This window comes from Odocoileus virginianus, chromosome 1 (genome assembly GCF_023699985.2).
Source record: "Odocoileus virginianus isolate 20LAN1187 ecotype Illinois chromosome 1, Ovbor_1.2, whole genome shotgun sequence".
Taxonomy (NCBI): Eukaryota; Metazoa; Chordata; class Mammalia; order Artiodactyla; family Cervidae; genus Odocoileus; species Odocoileus virginianus.
Window position 1 is genome coordinate 25,159,698 of NC_069674.1, and position 27,260 is coordinate 25,186,957.

Here is a 27,260-nt window from a genome sequence, read left to right on the forward strand (position 1 = left end):
TGCAGCATTGCATATCTGGATTCTGTGAGCCCAATATTTTATCCTCTGAAGAACACACAATCGGCTTTGGAGCCACAAAAGGTTTAGGTGGGGGTTTGGGGTCTCTAATCTCAAACTTTGTCCTTAGGAGGCTTAGGATCAGTACTGATCTTTCAGGGAGCCCCAAAGTGGCTTTGAAGGAGAGGGTCCTTGGCAGGGTGGGGGAGGAGAGGTGGGGGAGGATGAGCTATAAGAGGAATCAGAGGGGGTGGGGGACATCCCATGAGCAAGATGTCAGAGGAGGAGGAGTTTTTTCTGTTCAAGAACATCTCCTTGGTGGGGCCGTGGGGTGGACCTCAGTACCACCTTGCCCCTGTCTGGGCCTTCCACCTCCAGGCAGCCTTCATGGGCTTTGTCTTCTTTGCAGGGACACCACTCAATGCCACGGTGCTTGTGGCCACACTGCGCTACAGAAAGTTGCGGCAGCCGCTCAACTATATTCTGGTCAACGTGTCTCTGGGGGGCTTCATCTATTGCATCTTCTCTGTCTTCATCGTCTTCATCAACAGTTGTTACGGGTACTTTGTCTTCGGCCGCCATGTTTGTGCCCTGGAGGCCTTCCTGGGCTGTGCAGCAGGTACTGCCGGCGAAGGGAGCTGGAAGGATGGGAAGGACCTGCTTCAGGATGGGGGCCAGGAGCCAGGCTGTTGGGTTAGAGTGGACCCCTAGAGAGGAGTCCACGGGGTGGAAGTTTGATGTTCTTTTGAATGCTGAGGTAGAGAGTCACCCAGAGGTCTGAAGAAGTCCCAAACTCTGCTTAATTCACCAGTCCAACCCTTCCTGTCTGTCCTTTCTTCACACCGCCTGTATTCCACTCTGCCTGCCAGGATGAGTGGAGCTGTTTACCCTATTATCTTCCCATTTCATCACAGGTCTGGTGATAGGCTGGTCACTGGCCTTCTTGGCCTTTGAGCGCTACATCATCATCTGTAAACCCTTCGGCAACTTCCGCTTCAGCTCCAAGCATGCCCTGATTGTGGTCGTGGCCACCTGGATCATCGGTGTTGGTGTCTCCATCCCACCCTTCTTTGGCTGGAGCCGGTGAGAGTGCAGGGCAGTTATGCTGACTTAGCTAGAAGCTCAGGTTGTCAGGGTGGGAAGAGAGTTGGGTATGGTCGTTGACCTCTAATTTTTAAAGAGCTGGAGGAATAGAGGAGGGAAGGGCTGTGGGAGACAAGTGCTCAGGTTTACTCTGTGGTTGGAATTGCTAAAGGTTGGCTAGTGAGGACAGAAGATAGCCTCTGCCTGAGGTAACTCTGGGTTCTAAGCAGAGAACACAACCCAGGAATCTCAGCTCCCACTCTACCAATTCCCGCTGCGAGCCTCACAGTGAACAAGTGCTTGGTCCCTTGCAGATTTCTCCCTGAGGGCCTGCAGTGTTCCTGCGGTCCCGACTGGTACACCGTGGGCACCAAATATCACAGCGAGTACTATACCTGGTTCCTCTTCATCTTCTGCTACATTGTGCCTCTCTCCCTCATCTGCTTCTCCTACTCTCAGCTGCTGGGGGCCCTCAGAGCTGTGAGTGGCTTTTGGAGGGTCAGGGAGGAAGGGCTCACAGGGCTCTAGGTGAGAGGGAAGAGTGGGTATGTGCTCTAGAACACAAAACACCCGGAAATGTCCACAGCCAGGGTGAGGGGTATCAAAAAGCAGTGCAGGAAGTAGGGACAGGGAGATGAGGAGATGAAGAGTGAGGTGGAGTCATCCCAGCTCAGATGTATCGAGAGATGCATGTGATTCCTTCCAGTGTCATGGACCGGAGAGAGAGCTGGCTCCATCTTGACTTCCTCAAGGAACTAGGTCAGAGGGTGGGATGGCAGAGAGACAATTAGAGCAGATGGCCCCCTGGTTGAAAATCATCCAGAGACTTGGGGGTACAGGGCCAGGGAGAAGAGGGCGTGATGTTTTCTATGCTCTTTCCAGGTCGCGGCTCAGCAGCAGGAGTCAGCTTCGACCCAGAAGGCTGAGCGGGAGGTGAGCCAAATGGTGGTGGTCATGGTGGGATCCTTTTGTCTCTGTTACACTCCCTACGCAGCCCTGGCCATGTATATAGTCAACAACCGTAGCCATGGGATAGACTTACGGCTTGTCACCATCCCGGCCTTCTTCTCCAAGAGTGCTTGTGTCTACAATCCCATCATCTACTGCTTCATGAATAAGCAGGTAAAGTTCTCCTTTTAAAAAATTTGTTTTTGGCTGTTCTGAGTATTTGTTGCTGCCCACAGGCTTTCTCTAGTTGTGGTGAGCAGGGGGCTTCTCACTGCGGTCACGTCTCTTGTTGTGGAGCACAGGTTCTAGGCTCGGGCTTCAGTAGTTGTGGCATGTGGGTTTAGTTGCTTTGCCTACCCCAAATCCTGAATTGAAGCTAATAACCCAAACTCAGACAAATCAAGGAGGGTTCCTGTCTTACAGAGCAAAACTCTGAGAATTATTTTGTTTCCTCAGTTCCAGAAGTGGATTAAAAACTAATGAGGGGAAAAAAAAAAAAAACTTCTTAAAAAAAAAAAAAAACTTCTTAAAAAAAAAAAAAACTAATGAGGAAGCTCCTGGATATTAACAGAACTGGCAGTCCTTTCCTAGCTGGGAGCACTTTCTAGTAACGGTGGGTGGGCGGGGGTACTGCGGGGTCACTTTGGACAGTGCTCTCATGGATACCCACTCCAGTATTCTTGGGTTTCTTGTGGCTCAGCTGGTAAAGAATCCGCCTTCAATGTGGGAGACCTGGGTTTGATCCCTGGGTTGGGAAGATCCCCTGGAGAAGGGAAAGGCTACCTACTCCAGTAATTCTGGCCTGAAGAATTTCATGGCCTGTAAGTCCATGGGGTTGCAAAGGGTCACACACAACTGAGTGACTTTCACTTTCACTTTCCTGGGACAGGGTGCTTTGTAAGGTTTCCCAACAGTGAGGTCTCGGGGTTAGCCAGAACGTGTAGGGATTATTATTGTAGATCCAGGAAGAGTTAGTAGTGTTAGCCTGGAATAGCCAGCTCTCAGGATTGAGAAGACATAATCAATACCGCTCAAGGAGATCCCACGTATAAGACACTGTGTGAGGCTACGGGGATACAAAGATCTTTTTTCTCCCATGCTTCCTGATGTTACCTCCTCTGTACTTGTCTGCCAAGGAGACTATCTCTGCTCTTTCCCTCTAGTTCCGAGCTTGTATCATGGAGATGGTGTGTGGAAAACCCATGACAGATGAATCTGAAGTATCTAGCTCCCAGAAAACCGAAGTGTCTACTGTCTCTTCTAGCCAAGTTGGCCCCAACTAATGAGCCATACTGGCCTGTGTGCAGTGAGGACTTTACATTTGAGGACATTTCTTTCTCTGTCAAAAACCAAACCACTATCAACACAGAAAATGGGAAGGGGAGTGATAGCAACTTGAGGGGTCAGTTTTCCATTTTCCTACTATTTCCTTCCTACCTATAAAGCAACTGTTCCAGCTGGGTCTACTCCAGATCACCTCAAGGGCCATTTCCACAGTCATCAGTTTCTACTCTTAAGTGGCACAATTTATAGCGTTTGGGGAACAGATTTCTACGTACAAGGCAATTGTAAAGGAGTATGGCTCATTTTTCAGTGTACAGACAACAATTATTTTCCTTTTCAGTAATTTTTTTCCCTCCTGGGGATCCGTTCAAAGATGATACATTTTGAATCAGAACCAACTTAGGAAAACACCTTAGAAATGAGACATTAAAAAAAAATTTTTTTTTAAACCTTTTAGTAGGTCCTAAATACGAGTTTGGAAGAACTTTCTTACGCTGTCACTGCCAGTAATCGCTATCACTTTGACAGCGACAGTCATGCCCATAAATGCCTGCACCAGCATGAATTATTCCAGGTGCTTCCTCCCCGCTGTCCCCACACCTCGTCTTTGGCTAAACCGATTTATCTGTCTTAAGCTGTGTATTTACTAAAGTCAATATTTCAACTCCCATCATGTTCTCAAAATGAATTGGCACATCTCAATACTGTTTATAAACTATACAAAATATTCAAAAAAGTTTTACCTTATATTCCGTCTCCCCACCCCCTGGAAGAAGAGTCTTTTTGAAATAAAAATCAAGATAAATGTGTGTACATTCAGAAATGGCTGTGTTTGGTATCAGACAATTATGTAATGAGCAGCTGGGCTCCTCTCCAGTTATATGGCCTAAGAGAAGCAGAGAAGGGTTACAGCTGTGTAAGGATGCTAGAAGATTTCAGGAATAGGAAGGAAAGAGTAATCAAATTGGGAGAAGGTAGCAACTTCTCTGGGTTGGGGTAGGGTAAACCTTCTAGGAGAGCTCCATTTTCTGTGACATTTTATAACCCTATAATTCTAAGCAAGAGTTCCATTTCTTAAGAAAATAAAGGACACACATACCCTTCAGTGAATGTAAACAGTTTTATTTAGAAACAGATAGGTACCTGTTTGCATTATAGAATATAAAACTTGGTTTACACTCTATAAAAAATAATAACCAGTATCCAAATTCAAGACAGTTAGCATTCACAGAACACACAATGTGGGTGTGTAGCTACTGTTCACCAGCCTCAGGCTTGATTTAAACCAAAAAAAAAAAAAAGAAAAAGAAAAAGAAAAAAATCCAGGAGGGTCATTAGACATTAGAATACAAATGATAATTGATGAGCACCCAGCATCCAGAAGTCGCTATCTTAGCAGATGGAGGTTTGCTTTCTAGGTGCATGACTTTAACATAAGGCCTGGGTTCTCTGTACCTAGTGACCTGCAAGGCTCTCCTGCCACACAATTTGTGCTGTGCCCTCTCCAAGCCAGGGTTGGTGGCATTAGTATTTATCCCTGGTCTTCTTAACAATACAAATGGGGAATATGGAAGGAAGAGAATTTCCATTTCCTTATACTGGGGTTCAAAGAATGTATCCACTCTCAAGAGCTCAATGCAAAGGCCAGGGTGGAGTTACATGATATCTCTCTTTTTACCAGGCCAAGTAGCCCACCTTAACATGACTGTGGAAGACCAAAGGATACATCTAGGTTCAGATTATAATAATCACCCAGCACCACCTGAATGTATTATCCAGAAAGATATATGAAATAATAAAGGTTATATATATATATATGTCTTAGTAACCTGAGGGCTAAAAACTTGGAATACATAATTCTTCTCAAAAGAGGTCCATGTGTATGAAAGGGACCAAAAAAAAAGGGCAGTTTCTTGTTATGTAAAATATAGGTGAGTTGGGAACAGAGGTGATTTCTTTAGCTCTTTCTACAATGTCCCTCTCTTTGATAAGGACTGGCAATGTTGATCCATGATAAACGTTTTTTGGCAGCAGGGAGATGGGGACATAGGAAGGGATGGGTCAAAGGCAGGAAGGGTGAGCAACGGTCCTCAAACCAAAGAGCCCTCTCATCTCTGAGCCTTAGCTCTGCCTACTCAGCTGACACAGAAACAGGCCTGGTAGTAAGTGGTTAGCATTCTGAGGTATGAGGATCCCTGGTAAATTCAGCAGCATGTGGTTTTCAGAAATCAGCCCACAAGGTAAGAACACTGCAACCAAGCCCCTAACTAATACTGCTATTGAACCACTGTCCAAAAGAGAAAGGGAAGAAAAAAATCCCCACCACAACAGGAGGTTCTAAGCTTTAAGGTGGTCCAAATCATCTACTTTATCTTAGGGTTTCTTAAGAGAATCCTCATTCAGTGACCGTTTCTCTCATTAAAGGCACTTTCAATGACATGATAGGAAAGGAGCACATTTTGACTGCAGTGAAAGCAAGATTAGTTCCTTGGAACACCTGGGGAAACAGGAGCTGAATGGGGCACTTACTGATTGAATAAAGACAGGCTTGAGCACTTCAATAGATGCACACCCAGAAAAAATCATGTGCCCTAAGAACACTTGGATTTTTTCTTTAGTTTTCCAGATGTTTCTATTTATATCTCTGTAAAGAGATCACACTCACTACTTGATTGATATTCAAGACACTGGCCCCAACTTTTCCCACCACAGCTGTGCTTGACAAAATTAGCAAACAGCTAGTCCTACAGGGAAGGGGAGGGAAAAAAAAGGATGAATGAAGTCAAGTTGAGTCAAGTTTTCTTATAGCACAGGGATCTGTCTTTGCCCAGATAACACTAGGATCTGGACATGAAGCAACTGAATAGAACATGTGGCCCCTACTACTTATGAAATACACTTTCAATAGGCAAGTTTAAGTGTTCTCTCTCTAAATAGAAATTTTGGGGAATATTTCTTCCCTTTTCTCTCTCCTGAACATTTCTTATTGATCTCAGGCTTAAACTTAAGTCAAAATTATAAAAAAAATTACACGGTAAGGGTTGAGAAAGAGTGAAGGGCTAATGTTTGCCTACAAGTGTAAGTTGAGGATGTTGATCCTTCATATCATACTCCCAACCAGAGAACAAATACAAAAATAAACACACATGTTATACATAATACAAAGTGTAAATCTACAAACACAAGTGTACTAATTAGAGTTGTTCCTCAGAAGCACGGTTTCCCTCCTGTCCCTCAGAGAGGAGGAGGAATGGGGACGGGATCATTTCTGTTACAACTTTTCATGTCTTAAAAAGTTTGTAATAACAGTCTCAGTAGCGCAATTTCATGTGAAACCAGAAGCTGTAAAAATAAATTACTTTTGAAGAAATGTGGGTTCCTCTGTCTGGAGCTCAGAACTCATCATGTCGTACTAAGGCCTCACCAAAATCTGTGGCCTGGCTGCCCACAAATAAATCATACTTGTCAACAATCTCCTCCTTGGTAAGCTTGCCATCCTGAAAGCAGAAAGAACAGTGAACTGAGGCAAAATAAAGTTCCCATTTCAAATTTAGAAACACTGCTATCATATAATAGGGGATCTAAGACTTGCCAAGGTTTAAGATTCTAATTCTAATTTAATTCTAATTAAATCTGAACTCAGTACTCATGGCCCATCCCCAATACACACATATACACACAGGGAAGAAAAGAGCAATTAATCTATTTCCTTATCAAGAAAGTTAAAAGGATGAAAATACAGCTGAATAGGTCAATGCCAGCATATGGGTTTATTTCTTTGGAAGAAAATGCTCCCTTTTCAGCAAAATGTGGGACACCTCCCAGATATGGGTAAGAGATAGTTAACAAGAGCCAGGAAAAATACTTCAAAGTCAATCAAGTCACTGTCTAACAGGGACAATGAAATCTGTTACTATCAAGCATAGTTTTCAACTCCAAAATGCCCTTGCTACCAATCAGATTCCAGACAGAACCCCTAATGGAGGTCCAGATCTTATCTCAAGAATTATCTAGGCCAGATTCCCAAGGGATGACTATATGAGTTTTTTTCCTCATGTCTCAGCACCTGGCTACTGAAGAGACTGAGCAAGAACTCAAAACAGACTGACTCTTAAAAAGGGTCAATGATAAGAAACTACATAAAAACCAAAGATTAATCTAAATAAAAGAACATCAGAATTCTAAAATTCCCCATAGACTGATTTTCAGTTTGCTTTAAGGACAGCATTCTCTGAAAAAGGTGACAGGACTCAGTAGTAACAACACTCTTTCAATGAACCAAATGCTGTCTGAGATAACTGGTCAAGGACTGATGCTGAAGCTCCAATACTTGGACCACCTGATGTGAAGAACGAACTCATCGGAAAAAGCCCTGATGCTGGGAAAGACTGAAGGCAGGAGATGGGGACGACAGAGAATGAGATGGTTGGATGGCATCACTGACTCGATGGATATGAGTTTGAGCAAGCTCTGGGAGGTGGTGATGGACAGGGAAGCCTGGCGTGCTGCAGTCCACAGGGTCGCAGAGTCAGATACAACTGAGTGACTGACTGAATTATAATAGAGAAAAAATGATTTATAAGCTACAACAAGCATGCTTAATTTAAGAAGGAAATAATCAGCTTTGAGTAGGCAAAGTGAGCCTGTAAAAGGTAAAAGAACAAAGGAAATAACAACAAAAAGGCAAAGAAAATTTCCTGGAGTTCCAAAGATAGTAGATGAAGCATGCTGGGCACAGGCTATATCCAGAGGCTCTTGCTGAGGCCTAAATTCCTCCAATGCTAAGAACATTGGGCAAAGGGATTTCTAAAATGAGAGATCACAGAGCTAGTGCTGCCCTGTAAGTTTCAGTCGCCAACTTAACTCCACAGCAGACTTAGACTAATTAAAATTTTACATGCTCTATGTACGTTAATAGGAATTTTTTAAGCAATCCCCTAGAGACAGACTTGGACCACTGCTAGATTGCTTGGGCCTGGTCAGACTTACCTTGTTTTGGTCTGATTCATAGACCAGGTGCCTGGCTTCTGCCTCAGCATGGTCATAATCTGAGGGGAGTATCCAGTCTTTGGTCTCTTCCTTATCCATCTTCCCATCACGGTTCTTATCTCGAAACTCAACAAACTGTTCTCTCTCCGTCTTGACCCACTCTGGCTCATCAGCGTTTCCGTCGTGGCTGTACATATCACCTGTATGAACAGACATCCATACATAAGATGGGTGTGTCTTCTCTCAAAGCCTGCCCCATGCAAATCTGATGACCTTTCTTCCTCACTCGTTAGTTTGGAACCTCACAGAAGTTATACAGGTATTTTAGGTTGGAGAGACTTTATGAAGTAAGGCATTTTCCTGATGATCTTGCAGAAAGAATATTTCAAGCTATTGGTCTTGAATGACATAAGCAAAGAAAACTGTTTTTAAAAAAGGCAGAAACTGGGGTTTTCAGGTGGTCCAGTAGTTAGGAGTCCATCTACCAATGCAGGGGACATGGGTTTGACCCTTGAGATCCCATGTGCTACTACGGGGGAACTAAGCCCGAGAGCCGAGCTGCTGAAGCCCGCTTGCCTGAAGTCCGTGCTCCGCAGTGGGAGGAGAAGCACCAGTGAGAAGCCCGTGCACTGCGACTAGAGAGGGCCTGCGCACAACCGTGAGGACTCAGCACAGCCATAAATGAATGTTTTTCAAAGTGCAGAAACAGAGGGAGATGACTAGTGTCAAGAAAGGTGAAGACCAACTTTCATAAGACAGCTGTTCCCTGTGTTCCACTTCACTACAAGGAAGCTAATTAACCTGACCACTAGTTTTAGAAAGATGTGGCTGTAAATCCTCAGGAAAACCTGAGAGATGTAAAAGTGTCTGTAAATGTAAAACAGTCAAACTGTCTACAACCAGTGTCTAAGTATACTTTATAATGTATCTCTTAAAATGATGGGCATTGTCTTATGCTGCTTTCCATCACATGAACTGTGAAACAATTTGGTCAACTACTTGGTAAGAGGCAGCTTTTTTTAAAGCAATGGGAAAATCTTAAAATTATTTTTGAGGATAATAAAAATAACTTTAGGGACTTCCCTGGTGGTCCAGTGGTTCAGATTCCATACTGGGGATGTAGGTTCAATCCCTGACTGGGGAACTAAGATTCCACACGCCAGCAGCGGCAAGGCGGGGAAAAAAAAAAAAAAAAAAGAAAAAAGCTGTACTTGAGAGAAACTGCCTTGAAGGTACAGCATCTAAAACAAGCAACTGGGAATTCCCTGGGAGTCCAGTGGTTAGGACTCCACATTTTCACTGCCAAGGGTGGGGTTCGATCCCTGGGTGGGGAACTAAGATCCCACAAACTGCATGGCATGGTCGGGAAAAAAAAAAGGACAAAAGGAAACTATGAATAGAATACAGTGAAAAGGAAAGACTAAGAGGAATCAACAACTCCTGGTTGCTTATTCACCCAAGTGTTTCTTTTGTTCTGTTCCCTAGTTTCCTAATACCAGTCTAGGTTCCCTACAACTCCTCAATGTCAATTCCATAGGACATCTGGGATGCACTATTTTAGCGCAGTCCACTACAGCAGCCACTGGCCACATCAGGCTATGAGGAAAGGAAATGTGGCTAGTCCAAACTAAGATGTGCTACAATGTAAAATAAACTTTTGAAGACTTGTGTGAAAAAAGAAAAAAAATAACCCTTGATAATGTGGAAACTGTAGTATTTTGGAATATTAGATTAAATAAAATACACTTTTGAAGTAAATTTCATCTGTTTCTTTTCATTGTTTTTGATGTGGCTAATAGAAAAGTTAAAATTACATTTGGGGCTCACATTCACATTTTGATTGGCCAGTGCTACTCAATACTTTATCATGACCCACCATTCCCCACGCTGGTCTGAGTTAATGATGTGCTAAGAGCTGACCCATGGGGTAGATTGTTTTTATTGGTGAACATATCTTTCAAAGTTTCCCAGCTTCTTTTAAGAAAAACACTAGAAACAGACTCACCAATATACTCCTCCAGATCAATGAAACCATCAGCATTCTTATCTATATCTTCCATTGTTTCCTGGACAGAAGAGAATAATTAGATCTGATATCTGGATAAATTAGTTCAGACAATAACTTAGGACAAGTAACTGTGCTTCATTAAAGTAAACACACACATATATATGTGTTTATGTATATATAATCAAGTATGGTTAAACCATAGTAAAGCATGTAAGCAACAAAAAGAGAAAGTTTCCATTGAGAATCCTCCCTCTCACCCACCTGTACTACTATATCCTTCATGTAGTCATACTCCTCAGGGTGCAGAAAAGCTGTGAATTCTTCCTTTGTGGCAATGAGGTCTCCATCCTTGTCTGCCATTTTAAACCTCCGCTCATCTCTAACCATCATCTGCTTATAGTTAAATCCATCATCAGGGTCTGGATCATCTAGGAAACAAAAATTTAGGTCAAATCTTAAAAGACTTCCAGAAAACATGAAAATGTATGGAAATAAATTTCCAAGAACAATAAACCTAGCATGGAAGAATTAACTTGGTTACTCAGGAAAACTACAGCAGTATAAAGACATTCAGGTTTGGTGATCAAAGACTACAAAGTCAGGTCTGCGTTGAATGTAAATTCAACATGGAACCCTGGCTCTTGGATTATGTGATCCATTACATAAATGCTTCACTGTTACTGATATTAAGGCTAGTAGAGGGATTCAGTTTTCTAGTTATATCCAAGGGGCAGTGGTGGCTCTAAAGTTACATGGTCTGGGTTTGAATCCTAACTCTACCTCTTCTTAGTCATGTGACCTTGGACAAGTAACTTAACTGTGCTTCAATTTACTCATCTGCAGAATGGAGACAGTAACAGAGTTGGCCTCACAGGATTGTTACGAGGTTAAATAAGCAAATAGATAGAAGTTAAGTGCCTCGAACAGTGCTTGGCACAGAGCTGACTTTTAATACATATTAACTATTGCTGTTTATTAAACATTATTTAAATGTTTATTAAACATTAGGCTCTCATTAAGAAGCCAGATAGAAAAGGCGTTCTATCCCATTACAGGCCATTTGGATTCAATACCAGAACAGCGCCACTCTGAAAGGTCACATTTTAGTTTCTTTGGTAAATTCAGAAACATACCATGAAATACAAGTTCTGTTCACTACCCCCACTTCCGTCATTTTTATAAAATTCTAGAAAATGCAAACAAATCAAGTTACAAAAGGTAGATCAGTGGATGCCATGGGACAGGGCACGAGGAAGGTGAGGACTAAAGGGACCCAAGGAAGCTTCTGGGGGTGATGGGAATATTTAATTACAGTGAGGGGCTCACTGATGCATACACATATGACAAAACTCATCAACTGTGCATTTTAAATATGTGCAGTGCAATAAATTGCATGTCAATGATATTTCAATAAATCTGTTACAGAAGATAAATATTAGATTACAACCAAATTGAATTTGGACCTATCTGTTAAGATGTTGAACTGCACAAGCAATAGTTATTGTGGCTCAGCTGGTAAAGAATCTGCCTGCAATGTGGGAGACCTGGGATCGATTCCTGGGTTGGGAAGATGTCCTAGAGAAGGTAAAGGCTACCCATGCCAGTATTCTGGTCTGGAGAATTCCATGAACTGTGTAGTCCTTGGGGTCGCAAAGAGTCGGACACGACTGAGCGACTTTCACTTCACTTCATAAGAATATAGAAAAATGAACTTTAAGTTGTAAAAATGTGAAGGAGTTAATGGCAAAAAGGGGTAAAAAAAACCAACTTTTCAATCTGAGTTGCTATATGGACCAAAATAAGATAACATGTGAAGATATTTTGAAAAGTAAAAGACACCACATTAAAGGTAAGAAATGATTGTTCTCAAAACATATCGATCAAATAAAAAAGGATATAGCACTAGTTTTTATTAACAAACAAACAAACCCACAGGGCCCCTTACTAACACTACATTATTGACTTTTGACATTGTAGTTCAATCTTTCCATACTTTAAGTACAGTAAAAAAACAACAACAATAAACTACTGCTCTATTTTGATAGAGCTGAGCAACTTGAAGCTTCATTCTTTGATGAGGGTCAAAATTCAGTAATACAGTTTACTGATTAAACTGGGGCTTTGGGGACCCTGTGTGTATACTCAAAGCCATAATAGATTAGAGACAGAGAATTTAAGGAAAATACTACCTTACTCAGATACTAAGTCATTTCTTCTAAACAAATAATCAGTACAAACTATGTAACATAAATAACAGAAGGCAACTTACATATTAAGAGTAGATTCTTAGCTGAGCCTTTCTTTCCTTAGGTAAAACTTGGTGACTAGGATCATATGCACATATATATATGTATATGGATGAAGAAGAAAGCTACAGAACTGTATTTAATGACTAAACTCGCATGCCTATCATCACTGCTCAGAGTGCCCTATATATCCTAAGCACCAGTTTACTGGGCCAGCTGGCTTGCATACAGTGAAGGGTAGGCTAGTGATCTAGTTTTGGTTTTGGTGTAGGCAGGGCATATCTTAGCATCTCATATCTTACTTGTGGCAGAGATGGGGTTAACATTCCTTTTGTGGAAAGCAGATATTCATTAAGGCAGACCCTAACTAGAAGCTGATTTATACCTTAACTCAACTGAGTCAAGAACACATTTTTACAAAAAACTCCTCAGCACTTTTGGAAGGCGCCTGCTTACCCCAGCACTGTCCACCCCCAGGCCGCCAGGGAAAGATGCCTTATAAAGACATTGTTTCTCCAGCTAGTGCTTCAGCTTATGCAGAGTCTCAGTGAGTAGAAATACTCATTACATTGAATCACTGGCCCTGTGAGGTAACAAAGTTCTCAACAGATTTGTATGCACATAATCATAAAAAGAGTTTAAAACTCCTTCTGGACAGTGAATGCCTAGGTCTGAGCTGAGATTTATTAACACATCATTCTGTTGAGATCACCAAAAGCCTACCCAGTGCTTTGTATTTATAATTAATTCCAAACAAATCAGGAAGCTCTGGGTCTCAGCCAGAGAGCAAGAAGCATGGGTATCTCTCTATCTGCACTGACTTTTTAATACACATGTTCTTAATTGGGAGAAGGATATGTTTGGTTCTTGGCTAAGTGTCAAGCATGAGAGAGATGGCCACTCTAGTCTCAGGAATGAGAACAAGCCCCATATAGAAATAAAAATCTGTTCACCAGAAATGCATGCAGTCCTGTAATTAACACGGACAGCTGGTTATCCAGTGGGGGGAACAGACCACCATACATTCATTGCCTGTTAGTCAGTGATGGAGAACGCCTGCTTCCACCCAGAAATTTACTTAATTTCCAGAATAAAAACGCAAGAAGTAACATTTATACATTCTTATCTCATCTCAAACTGTGACCACGTACAAAAGAGGACTATCACTAACAAAAACACCCTAAGTCATCAACTCGGTAAGATCGCCACCTAGCATTTAACAGCAGGCAAGTGGAATAAGTAAAAGAAAATTACTAACAGGTGGCCCAAGCATACAAGCTACCAAATCAACAAAAAGCAATCAAAGTCACATTGATTTGCCTCGAAGTATTCGCAAAGCAGGCTAATAAACTCATGTGTCAGAGAAAACAAATGGGAAATACTCATTTTTAAACTTCAGTAAGCAGACATACTGAAATAGTTAAATTTCATCAAGGAAAGCCATTAGATTTGATCTTTACTTTAGCAAGGGAAGACAGTAATTTCCCCCCTATTCTCACCAGTTACAAAGAAATCTAATTTGCTTTAAATTTCAGGTCCAACACTTTAATGTGACCATGTCAAGAGACATCTCAAAGCCTCCTGCTTTGCATTGTTGGAACAATGCAACCTTTTGAACGAGAATTTACTCCAAAAATGGTCTCTTTGAGGGATGACAGCAAGAAAAAAATGGGGAAATATATCTGAAATGCTAAAAGACATAAAAGATGTCAGACTTTAGAAAATCAAAATAAAACAAATTTTAAAAAATACATAATATACAAATTCAAAATTAATAAAGTGAAGGAGAATCAGCACAGCAAACTAAGATAAGCATAATTTCTTCCTTTCCTTCACTGCTTGACCCATTTGTTTCTTTGACTCAAGACCATGGTCTCCACCAGGCTGACACCTTGCCCCTTACCCAGGTAAGTGCCATAAGTCACGTTTCTGTACTCATCCCAGGAGATTAAGCCGTCTTGATTCAAATCAAACTCCTGCCATTGGTTTTCAACATTGTCATATATGTATTTCTTCTGGGCGTGCTTAATCCAGGATTTCAGCTCCCCCTCCGTCACAAACCCATCTTTATCCGCGTCTATTTTATCTACAATCATTCTACAAGACAAAACAGTTACGTTTCAAGGTGCCGGCTCCACAAGGCTTTTTCCCCCAGAGAGTAGGGACCTACCTAAAACGTAGCCGTAGGTGGCATTTTTATACTCCTCCCAGGAAACGAGGCCGTCCTCATTGAGGTCATGCCCCTTCCACTGCCGCTCTACGTCCTCGTAAATCCAGCGCTTTTGTGCAAATTTAATCCAGTCTTTGAGCTCATCCACAGTGACAAACCCGTCCTTGTCGCCATCTATTTTACTTACAATCTTTCTGTAGAAAATGCAGAGAAATCCAGCAAGAGGTTAAAAGGACACAAGGCTCTGGACTTAGCCAGATGTGTGCTGTGGCCACGGGTGTTGCCCAGGGCTAAAGGATGGAAATAAAAATTGTCTCCAAAACAAAACTGCCAGATGGGCAACTGAAAATTTTTCTGAGTGCCTGTTGCTGGTCTGAAATGAGTCATCCAGATAAGACAAGCACAGTCCATGGCTGGTGTACTTGGAACCAAAAGCAAACTATGGACTATCCCTTTAGACGTAGGTTTCAGCCAGTGGTCAGAATTTTGGGGTGAATATCCTTTCCTATCTGCGTTCTCCACTCTTAGTATCAAACAACATGCAAATTTTTATATTTGTTCTTTATTGCTCTTAGGAGAATCTTGATTTCTGGATAAATAATCACAACCACTGACTTGGTTTTCTAAAAATTCAAAAATTGTAACCAGACTTTTAAAAAAGTTGTTTTGTTTTTTTTTTCAAACCAAAACACTTTTGTTAAAAATATAAAGATATCAAAAATAGTTCCAGGATCACTTATGCCTAAAGTCAAGATTTTTTTTTAAACCCCAAAATAAGTACAGAGACATAAGCATGCTTATACATATTTAAAAAAACAAAAGGCTAGCAGTTATTATACACTATATTGAATTGGATTTTTACATATAACCACAAAAACAGAGAGCTCTGAAGAAGTAATGTGGTAAGAATGTACATCCTTGATTATGAGAATGTTAATAAGCTGAGAGGGTTAGGGTGCAGATGATAAACCAAACTACAAAGCTAAAGAATGAATATACTTTGCTCTTCATAAGCTGCTTTCTTCCAGCGCTGTCATATTAATGACAGACATTTTTAAAAGACTTATTTAAGGATTTCAAAATATGTGCATGATATGAAAAGTTCTGTTTAAAGATGCAATTGCTTACTTATAGAAGCTAAGACTGCCTATGTAAAGTCACAAGAACTTTTTTTATTTTACACACCAATTATTTAATGGCCTAAGAGCAGCAACATTCACTGACTACATTCTTTAAGAGAGCCAGGAAAAGATCAGGTAAATGCCCCTTGGCCCTTTGTAGGGAGGCTCAAGTCACAAGAACTTTAAATCAAAACTTCTAATGGAATTGACACAGAAGTCCATTATGCATACTTATTTCATCACATGGAATATTTTAGAAAGCATTCAAGGGTCAGAATTAATAAATAATTTTTCTACTGTTACAAAAAAAAACTTCTAATAGAATTGAAATCTTGGGATACTCCTATGCTCTATTATTTGTAGGACTGAAAAAGACTGTCATTTGGTAGCTAATGTCGTTTCCCAGTCTGTGTTCTTCTTATGAATACAACATCGGAAAGTGATTAGAATCAGAGAATATAAGTGACACAAATTCACTTTGATATTGATTGATACAGTGTTAGCCATGATTGTCTATTACTTAAATCCTGTAATTAACAAGCATTTTCCTTCAGAGTATCTTATAATTTTTACTCTAAAATATTTTTTTAAAAAGGTAAAGCAGTAAGTTAAGTGTTAGTCACTCAGTCATGTCTGACTCTTTGCAACCCCATGGACTGTAGCTTGCCAGTCTCCTCTGTCCATGGGATTCTCCAGGCAAGAATACTGGAGTGGGTTGTCATTCCCTTCTCCAGGGGATCTTCCTGACCCAGGGATAGAACCTGGATCTCCTGCATTGCAGGCAGACTATAGTCTGAGCTACCAGGGAAGCCCCCTAAAATAGTAAGAAGTCACCTCAAATGTCCTTCTGTATCTACATGGAACAAAAATTTTTTTGCAACCTGAATCTGTAGACTCTTAACAATACTAATAAATCAGCTTTTCTTACTCTTTGGGGGGCTGTGCTGTGCAGCATGCAAGGTCTGAGTTCCCTGACCAGGAAGAGAACCCATGCCCCCTGCACTGCAGAGCGACATCTTAACCACAGGAACACCAGCAAAGCCCCAACAGATTAAGTTCTACCTGTTCAAAAACCTCTACATTATCTATAATAGAATCCAGTTTGTGTCTGAAAGGCATTGGCTACCAAGAGTTCCACTGTCCTATTAAGAAAAAAAAGGGCAAGGTACTTATTCCCAAAAGAAAATTTTAAACTATTATTAATAGCCTAAAGAGAAGGATCACTTAGATAAAAAGGCATATGACTCTTTAAGATGGGCTTTTCCTAATGAAGTTGGCTGAATGCTATTCTATTCATACCAACAGAAATATCCCAAATGGTTCAATTCAGACGTTAGCAAACTTTTTGTGAGTCAGATAAGTATCTTTCACCTTGTGGGCCACATATCGTCTGTCTCATATTTTAAAAACAACAATAAAAATAACCACGAAACCATTTAAAAATAAAAAAGCTATCCTTATCTTTCTAGTTATTCAGCCTGCAGGCAGTTGTCAAAGTACACTGGAAATGGGCACGGCTTATTTTTGGCATGAAGCTCTAAACTCTGATTTTTAAAAAAGTCCATGTTAATTTATAAAGCTAATGGTATGGTATTTCTATGACACTGGAGAACCCTACAAATGCATGATGCCACTAAATAAGCATTTACTCTAGGACAGACACAATGCACACAAGTGAGTATTATGTCATTTCTAAGAGGTGACATAAGCCTCTACATTTCAAAAGGCGTAAAGCCAAATCCTTTGGCTTTTTAAGAACCTGGGTCAATAAAAGGATTCCAGGAGGGTTCAAAATATTCCAGAAATTTTCAGCATGCAAAATCTTATGCATATTCATATATTTGCACTTTAGCTTTCATTAGACTGCCAAAGGAATTGGGCCTGTGACCCAAAAACCCGCTCCACTTCATTTCTGTATCAAAATAAGTGAAAACTTTACTAAGGACCACCACCTCAAAATGGATAAATCAACATTTGAAGGACACATAAATGAAAATTAAGTATATTTAAACTGCGTAGGGGTGGGGCAAGGTTGAGAATATACATACAAGAAAAAATGTTCTATTTGTCAACATTATTCATAAGGAAAAGAAACTAAAACCTGGATGTTAAAATTGTTTTTAAGTGCTTCCCATAGCTTTCTAGATATTATTACTAAAGATTTAAAAATAGTAGTGAATTTTTGCAACTAGAGGTATAAACAATGATCTTATTTCCTAATAATTACTGGCCTCCTAGATAGATGGAAAGGGGAAATTGTACTCAACCTCTGGTGTACAGTCACATACCAAACAACGTTCAAAAATGCCATAGTAAGCTAATTTAAAAGAAAAAAAAAGTTCACTTGGAATTCTTGCTTTCAACAGTATATCACCTTATTAACGGGCTATTTGTTATTATCTCCAAATCTGGGAGAAGCAAACAGTACTTGGTTCATTCACACATTCCATGAAAAACATCATTTTAACCAACTTATTGTTATCAAATATGGAGTCTGTGCATGTGTCCAACTTTTGATATTTACTGAGGACTAAAAAGAAAAATTTTTTTCTCTACTGAAGGCTATTAGCAGAGCAATTCCAATACCTGCACAGGGCCAGAACACCGCTTGACACCAAACCTAAAGGCCCTTCATCATTTGACAGTAATTCTGCAGAGACATGTGCAGACCAAAATCTAGGCTGGACATGCATGCTATTAACAGGCAAGACATGAAGACTGAGAACACCCTCATGCACCCCTATTTTCAGCTTGGAATGTTAGCATAGTTAGGAGATTAAAAGTGAGAACAGTCCTTCAAAGCAAAAAACAACCTAGCAGAAGACTAACTCTGATACGCCTGTTTTCTCTATTTTCAACGTTTTGGACAAGTTTCTCATTCTACACGGCAAAATCTTTTGATTACCTCTGTCAGTGTTTAAGAATACTGTATCCTTCAGTTGGCAGATAACTCACTGAAAGAATAAATTTATTTTGAAGTACCACTCAAAGCAAACCCTATAATGTCTTCTAATCATAGCACTATCCATGGGAAATATATTTCTGGAAATTCCTATGTGGTATAACTTTTCAGACAACTCGTTAAATTTAGTTCAGAAAGCTACACAGATGGTCACTATTCATTGAGGAGAAAATGTTCACCAATTAACCTGCATTTCCTTAAAAAGCAAGGCTTTGAAAGAACTAAAAAAGACATTCTCAGACCCTCAGAAATAATCAACTGGAATTCTACCAAATCAACTATTTATGTAAAAATATGCCTTGGGAGAGAGCCACAGAAACTGACGATGGCCCAGCTGTTCACTTCAAGAGCAACGCATACTCTGACATTAAGATCACAGCTTAATACAACCTTTTGAAAGCCAAGGTTGGTTTGGTTTTGCTTTTAATTAAGCAAATACCTGAGAATGAACCAAACAGGGTGAAGGACATCCTTGGAAATCATAAACTACCGAAATTAGTCAGTCCAGGGGTCTAATTCGCAGTTTATTATCCACTCAAAGACTTGGCATGGTCAACAACATAGAGGTCACAGATTGCTTTTAAAAATTAAAAGCAACAGTGTTGAGAAAATCCCCATGTAATGTTCCTTTGGGATCACAATGATGCGGTTTAAGCTGAGCCCTATAGTATCTGGCACTTTAATGACTTTGTTTTGTAGAATGAGGTAAGAACTGTTATTCAATGGAGAAATGAGGAAGGAGATTAAATTTTAGTGGTAGCAATTCTGTGGTTAGCTTTCAGCAGATGTAGTTCAATAGAGCTTTACTGGGTGACTGAGATAGAAGAGAAAAAAAAGAATGAGTTGATTTATAAAGAAAGGTCATTATTCTAACTAGCCCCCTGAGAGCTGGCACCTTACCCAAGTCTTTCCTTGCTCTCTTCTGGCGTCAGCTGATCAAAGGTTTTTGCTTCTTCAGCACCCAAGAAGGCATCGTGGTCATAATCAAAACTCTGAGCATCATTGTGAACTTTGTCGCTGAGCTGAGGTTCATGATGTACACGGTCCTTCTTTTCTGTGGGCTTGCTCAAGGCAAAGGCTGTGCACAGGGACAGGCACGTGAGAAGCTGCCGCAGGTCCATGGTGATCAGACCTTAGAGAAACAAAGGGGGTTCCCTCAGTATGCTCAATGATTCAACGGGAAACGAAAAGCTCAGACCCAGGAAAATTATTAATTTGACATTATCCTAAATATAATTATTTAACCCATAAAAAAGTATGCTAGAATATAAGACTTTCTAGTTTTATTCTGAGAAATTTTCACCACTTTCTTTCATCTGATTGTAGGCTGACAAGGAATTATAGGAACAAGGAATTACAAGGAACATCCATCTTATAAGCAGTCTCCCTTTATGCAGACACAGAAAATGAACCTGTGGACACAGAGGGGATGTGACTGAGCGTGTGTGCATGCACATGCTTCTGAAAGCTTATCAATGTTCTTTTTCATGCTATTCCATCAAAACACCCAAATTCACATACAAAGATGCTTTAATCAATGATGATATTTTATGATTAAAAAATGAAAAAGGAACTAAATCAAAGAATTAGTAAATACATATTAAACCACCACAAACACCACAAAGTAGATATAGTGACTGTTACATTCCAGAAAAGTTTATGAAAACAACAAAAGCATGTTGCAAAACTATGTCACGATCTCATTTATATAAAAAGAAAAAATCAACTAACCTGCCAGGTTGCTTATATTTGTATAAAATATAACATATATGCATGAAAATGGTGTGGAAGGATAAACATCTGTCTATAAATAGCAACAACTCCCTAGGCTGAAGAAGAGGTGGGGGTGGGGTGGTGAGGCTGGGACAGAGTGAACTTTAATACTGTGCTCTGTGGTGCAATCTTCCTTTTTCTAAATGAGTACGTTTCTTTTTGTGTGTACTTTTTAAACAATATGATAAAAATTATTTTCATTATTAGGTAGCATACATTTTCAAGCCTTTTCTCCCAACTGGAAAAGGAGACATATTTATTCTTAAGGAAAACACATATTTATTCTTAGGACACAAATGCTGTTTTTCAAGTAAAATAACACTGCCCAACGAGAAAAACACTCTAAGCTGCTTCAATAATTGAACTAATCAATCAGACCAGTGGAACAGTAGAGACAAAATTAGATTTAGTGGCTCTCTCAAACATTACAGTGAGTATGTCTTTATTTCAGGACAAAATGAAACTTTCACTGCAAACTACAAATAATTCTTTAGATAAATAAAATTCTTTAGAGATAAGAAATGAATTTTATGCTGTTATTGTGACATATCCAAATGATATCTATAATGTTAAAGGCTTACAGAATCAAGTAAAAATCAACAGTCATAGCAACAGTATCTTCCTTATGCCTATTAACAAGGTGATCTCACATCTAGGAAAATTTTATAAATGACTAATTACATCCCCAGAATAACAGCCTACCAATTCTTGCATAATGCCCTGACAACTTTTGCAAACCCCCATTGTTATAATATAAATTAATGCTTAAACCTGGGAACACTATCAGGGCCTGGGAGGGATACTGTGTAAAGTTTTGATACTGTGTAACATATAGAAATGTAACAGATTGACTCACTGTGATTTAGAGGGAAAACTACATTTAAGATTGAGACTTAACATCTTGATAGAGGGATAAAAGAAGAATGTCAGAGGAAAAGCCAAGTGATTCAGTTTTATCATTTATCCATCTCTCTATCCTTTCCCTTTACAATTAAACTCAATCCTGCCCCTCTACAGGTCCCTTCATTCTGTCAATCAATACTTCTCAGGTCTTCATAATCCAAAATCAGTCTTTCTCAGACCCCACTATTTCTTCAAGTGTGCTCTTCCCTGTTCCTTCACTCACACGGTGTCCAGGAACCCTTGTCTCTGTTTCCACACCACCTACTGTCTCCTCGCAATCTGGGCTTCTACCTACTATTGATCAAAGTGCCTAAAAACATCACCAAGGACTACCTACCAAAGCAATGGTTTCACCTTCATCTCTCTGCAGTGGGCAATGAAAAATCTGTACTTTAGTAGATATTTAACAATATACTTTTTGTGCCCACATTTATCAACTCCTGGCTGTTCGTGCTTGTGCTTACTAGAGCTTGACTCTGCCAGTAGTATTTGACTTTCATGGACTATAGCCCGCCAGGCTCCTCTATCCATGGAATTTTCCAGGCAAGAATAGTGGAATGGGTTGCCATTTCCTCCTCCAGGGGATCTTCCCAAATCAGGGATTGAACCTGTGTCTCTTACATCTCCTGCATTGGCAGGCAGGTTCGTTACCACTAGTGCCACCTGGGAAGCCCCCATTGGTGGTTAGAAACTTTAACAAAAGGACTCTTGTTTTATGAATAGACACTAAAAAAGACTACCAAATTTATTTAAATCCATATATATAAAAATGTCCAAACAGAAACAAAGGGTAACTCCCACGACAAAGTACATATAATGTCGAAAGATGTGAGAAAAGTATAGAACTTATACAAGGCTCCTGAAGACCTACATCAGCAGTTATTTCTGAAGCATCTTTCTCTTTCCAAACAAACTGATACCAAGTAATAGAAAGCTAACAGACCCTTCTCTTTCTCCATCATGATAGCTTGCTTGTATGACTTTTTACCGCATGATCTAGATGGGCCTGACCAGAGGTTTATCAATTTTGTCTACCCTTTCAAAGAATAGAAAAAAAAAAGGCTCTTGGTTTTTTCTATTTTTAAATCTCTATTTCCTCTGATTTTTAGTATATCCTTCCTTTTGGTGACTCTACCCATCGTCCTTGGTAGCTCAGATGGTAAAGAAGCATCTGCTTGCAATGTAGGAGACACAAGTTCAATCCCTGGGTCAGGGATGATCCCCTGGAGAAGGGAATGGCAATCCACTTCAGTATATTTGCCTGGAGAATCCCAAGGACAGACCATGCGGTTGCAAAGAGTCAGACGCAACAGATAGACTAACTCTTTCTTTCTTTGCTGACTTTAGCTTTTGTTTTTTCTTCTAACTTGTCTTAGGTGGTAGGTTAGGTTGTTTGAGATTTTTCTTGTTTTTTTCTTTTTTGAGAAAGGACTGTAGCACATGATCTAAAGGTAAATCAATGGTTGTGAAAAATACATCTCCCCACTTCCATTTTTCAAATAACTTGCAAGTTTCTCTCACTCAAATTCTGCCCCTCCCTCACCAAGGGTAACATTTAATTGTTGATACTGTTCAGTTGCTAAGTCATGTCTGACTACATTTAATATTTTTTCTTAAAAGAAAAACAAAACCAGAAAACTAGACCTGCACTGTCCAGGACGAGAGCTACATGTGGCTACCAAACACTTAAAAAATGTGGCTAGTGTGAATTAAGGATGTGGTGTGTTACACTTTATGATAAAAGAATGGTACTTTTGTATGTAGTGGATTAAATAAATTATTAAAATTAATTTCACATGCTTTATTAATAACTGTTGTTGTTGAGTCGCTGAGTCATGCCTGGCTCTTTGTGACCCCATGGACTGTAGCCCACCAGGCTCCTCTGTCCACAGGATTCTCCAGGCAGCAATACTGGTGTGGGTTACCATTTCCTCGTCCAGAGGACTCTTTCCGACTCAGGGATGGAACCCACGTCTCTCGGATTGGCAGGCAGATTCTTTACTGCTGTGACACCTGGGAAGGCCCTTGTTTTAAATACTCAGGAATCTGACCGGGGATTGAACTCAGGCCCCCTGGCAGTGGAAGTGCAGAATCTTAATCACTGGACCACCAGGGAAGTCCCTCACCTGTAAATTTAAGCCACATATGTGGCTTGTATTATATATCTATTTCATTGTGCCATGTTAGAGACATAAATAAACAGCTAGAACAGAAAAGGTACCAAGTTATTACCATACTTTTGCACTATGTCAGCCATAATGGTCTCCTACAAAGTTGTTTTCATGAATTGTTCCAGTAAATTTATAAGGAGGGAAAGGTAATAGCATAAACTTGAATTTCTTTCAGTAACAATGATAAGCCTTAAGAATCAGTTTTACCCATTCAAAAATTTTCTTGAGAGCTTTAAATTCTTGCCATTTCTCCCTTTCCTCCCAATCATTTTTAATAAAAATGCACTGGTCACAGAACAGTTAAAAGTTGTTTCAGGGAAATTTAGAGGTCTGGATTAAATTCAGCTTCTCAAGAACATTAACAATGAGTGACCCCACAGTTATTCCAGTTGACCAAAGACCCATTGCTCAGTGTTAACAGTAAGAGAAATGGGCGTGGTGGTAAAATTCCATTTCTGTGAGTTGGATATTGGGGGGGTGGGGGGAAGCATTCCTCTATAGTGCAGCAAAAGCGGAATCTCAATGCTTAAGTGTCTACTTCAATTGGGAATTGAGGGCAAGAGTCTGATAGCAATTTAACTATACTAAAGTCTACTTCAATTGGGAATTGAGGGCAAGAGTCTGATAGCAATTTAACTATACTGAAGTTCTTGTTATAAGGTCTAGGAATTAAAGCCACCTGGGGATCTACCTGACATTCTTCCCTTCCAGACTTTAGTACCACCAATGGATCATACTAAGTTAATAACAGCACCTTTCATGATTTGATGAGAGTTATAATAATGACAAACCATTTATTCAGCATTTCTCTAGCAATCAATGGAACTGTTTATTAATACATTCTAATTAAATCATTTGTGTGACTGAGGGTATACATTTATTTATAAGCTAGCCAAGCATATAAAAGTGCAAAATTTGGCTGTAGGAGAAAAGCTTTGAAATGGCTATTACTTAGGTTTCATTAATTCTGTAACCAAAGCAACCCAGTGCAAACTTAAAATTTTTCTTGCTATAGGGTAACAAAAATGTCCTTAAGAAATAAATTCGAGAAACCCTGGGAGAATGAAGGTTTCCTTTTGGCTGATGAAACTTCAATAAATTGTTAACTGCCAAAGGAAAGCTATGTAAAATGTAGGGGCAAGAGTTTTGGTTCCTGCTTGTAATTTTGCTGTGCATATGTAACACACACAAAATTCTTGGGAATTTGGTAGTTATTTTAGCTCAATCTTCCTTTAGTGCCAGATGTAAATAAACAATTTAAAATCCTAGATGAAAAGACCTATCTACTATGATCACTCCAGCTGCAAGTGGTCTGTATATAGTCCTCTAAAGAACTTTATAGAACTTCTTTGTACCACTCCACAATAATGATCATAGGTTATCTTAAGCTGTCTCCTTAGCTCCTCTATGGATGTACTTTAGGAAGGCAGGGACCTCAGCTAAATATAAATTAATACTCTTCTATAATCCTTAATGGACTTCCCTGTGGCTCAGTAGTGAAGAACCTGCCTGCTGACGCAGGAGTTGCTGGTTTGATCCCTGGGTTGGGAAGATCTCCTGCAGAAGGAAATGGCAACCCACTCTGGAATTCTTCCCTGGAAAATTCCAAGGACAGAGAAGCCTGGTGGGATACAGCCCATAGAGCTGAAGAGTCAGACATCCATCATTGTAATCTCTAACACTGTGTCTTGTGCTTTCTGTATACTAACACATTTTGCTGCATTAGTTGGACTGCACTTGGCAGCAGTATAGCTCCTGCCTGCCACCAGTGCTCCCCATTCTCCAATTCCCCTTACTGGATCTGGTCATCAGTCAGCAACAGAAAAGGTGCTATTTCAGCTGTCTTAACTCTAATACATAAATTACATATTTAAGAGTTCATAGAAAGACTGGAACTAGGACCTTATGGCCTAGCAAGCATCTTCAATGGTTATTCCTGGCTACACCCCTGTGCTTCCAAAACCCCTGGCACAACCATGCATGTGCCACACACAGAGGAAAACGTATGTTAAAATCAATGTACTGATCTCTTGTACCGATGCAATGTACAGAAAATACTCTGAGTATCTTTTGACACATCACTGGATAAATGGAGGCAAGTGAATACATTAACAGTGTTGATTACAAGTTTACTAGCCATTCAGGCATACTCAATTCATCTTTGTTAGCTCGTATTTCTCCTAGTGATTCTCAAAACAGTCCTGTTGGATATCCCTGAATCCCTGTAAATCTCAGATTTAGGCCAAGAAAAACAAGCTCATCTTCTCTCCACACAAATACAATTTACAGGTTATCTGTGGAGCCACAATATTACTAGATATACAAAAATTCTTCAACGATGACCATCGTTTCGTCCTTGGTTAACTAAATCTACCAAATGAGGTCAAAAGTGCATTTGCCTTGTCTCAAGTACCATTCTATAGCAAAAAAATAAGTTATCAGACATCCTATGGTTCTCTACCTCTAAGCTACAAAAACAAATCATAAGAAACCTTATTTCCAACTCATGCTTATTTTATGGTTCATGCCAGGAAGTGACTGCAACTCAATTCTCAAGGACATTATTCTGGGACTTTATACACTTAGGACTTCAGATCAAAACTCCTACTAAAGTTTTAGCAGGGAATCCAAGGAGCTTTTTGTCTTGAAGCAAAAGCAGCTTTCGGAACTGAAAATCACTCGACTCGATCAGGGCAGCTGTAGGGAATTAAGTTGACTTATGAACTCAGCATGCTAAAAATCAGAACTAGGATCTGGGGCTAGAAGCAACGTAACCATGTAAAAACACAGTTCCTTATTGGAGTTTTTAAAACTATTTTCCGTCGCTGACCGAGGCATGAAGCCAAACATGCTAGAGATATCCGTCTTTTCTTTAAAATTATACACAACTTTTTAGAAAAATCACATAGGGTCTGCATGCTTTCTTCCCCCCTCGTTTCTACACCCTCCAAGTCAGCGAACACGACTTTCTTGGCAGATGCAGATGTCCTCTCGGGATGTGGCCTTGGGGCGGAGCTGGCGGACACAAGCAGGCCCAAGCGTGGGAAGTGGCAGGGAGCTGTAACAATAACGCTATGTGACTGCCCTCCGACCTTCAAAAGACAAACAAGCGTGACCCTTTAGGATGAGGGACCTGGTGACTGGCGGGGCTCAGGGCCAGAGGACGTGGCAAGCCAGGAACAAAACACTACCCCCACAGGACGCAGCGAGGGAAGCTGGAACTCTCGGGGCCCCAGGCCCCTTCCCAGAGCGCGCGGGAAGGCCAGCGGCGGCCTCCAACCCAGGCTGCACGCCGAAGGCCGGGCAGTCACGAGCAGTCTCAGGCCTCAGAACCCCGAGAGGGCAGAAACCGGGACCCTGCGCCAAAGAAGCCCTGCCGCGCCGGGAGCGAGGCCCAGAAGACAGAAAGAAAGTGAAAAGGGAGGCGGCGGCGGCGGAGAGACTGTGCACCGTGGTACCTACCTCCCTCCGTCGCACCCACAGCCCAGGCTGCCGCTGCCGCTGCTCTGCCACCGGCTTAGCTCTGGCGCGCAAGCCCCGCCCAAGCGGAAGCGGCTCCGCGCCCCGCCGCCGTCCTCCACGACGGCAGCCTCTAGACCAATCAT

At 40.6% G+C, this 27,260-nt stretch overlaps 2 protein-coding genes across 3 annotated transcripts; one reads left to right on the forward strand and one right to left on the reverse strand.

Moving 5' to 3' along the window:
* The first annotated feature begins 261 nt into the window (after window positions 1-261).
* Window positions 262-4,062, forward strand: OPN1SW (opsin 1, short wave sensitive). The gene is made up of 5 exons (XM_020914876.2): window positions 262-616; window positions 912-1,080; window positions 1,395-1,560; window positions 1,963-2,202; window positions 3,192-4,062. The coding sequence occupies exons 1-5, from the start codon at window positions 262-264 to the stop codon at window positions 3,309-3,311; spliced, it is 1,050 nt and encodes a 349-aa protein (XP_020770535.2). The 3' UTR covers window positions 3,312-4,062.
* Window positions 4,063-4,413: 351 nt separating this feature from the next.
* Window positions 4,414-27,219, reverse strand: CALU (calumenin). 2 transcript variants are annotated; one of them, XM_020914877.2, is made up of 7 exons: window positions 27,118-27,219; window positions 19,709-19,940; window positions 14,459-14,652; window positions 10,571-10,737; window positions 10,307-10,367; window positions 8,302-8,501; window positions 4,414-6,809 (listed from the first exon to the last, which is right to left on the reverse strand). In XM_020914877.2, exons 2-7 carry the CDS (start codon window positions 19,927-19,929, stop codon window positions 6,705-6,707), a joined length of 948 nt encoding a protein of 315 aa, XP_020770536.1. In that variant the 5' UTR covers window positions 19,930-19,940; window positions 27,118-27,219; the 3' UTR covers window positions 4,414-6,704. The 2 variants fall into 2 exon arrangements, with proteins under 2 accessions (XP_020770536.1, XP_020770537.1); XM_020914878.2 differs by lacking the exon at window positions 14,459-14,652 and adding an exon at window positions 14,726-14,919.
* Window positions 27,220-27,260: the final 41 nt, after the last annotated feature.

Bases quoted from the DNA above. Each gene is read 5' to 3' on its own strand.
- OPN1SW (XM_020914876.2), top strand. From the start codon at position 262: ATGAGCAAGATGTCAGAGGAGGAGGAGTTTTTTCTGTTCAAGAACATC. The intron at 617-911 runs GTACTGCCGGCG...ATTTCATCACAG, and splicing joins CTTCCTGGGCTGTGCAGCAG to GTCTGGTGATAGGCTGGTCA. The intron at 2,203-3,191 runs GTAAAGTTCTCC...CTTTCCCTCTAG, and splicing joins ACTGCTTCATGAATAAGCAG to TTCCGAGCTTGTATCATGGA.
- CALU (XM_020914877.2), bottom strand. From the start codon at position 19,929: ATGGACCTGCGGCAGCTTCTCACGTGCCTGTCCCTGTGCACAGCCTTT. The intron at 10,368-10,570 runs GTGGGTGAGAGG...TCTTCTGTCCAG, and splicing joins TGAAGGATATAGTAGTACAG to GAAACAATGGAAGATATAGA. The intron at 6,810-8,301 runs GTAAGTCTGACC...TTCTGCTTTCAG, and splicing joins ATGAATCAGACCAAAACAAG to GATGGCAAGCTTACCAAGGA.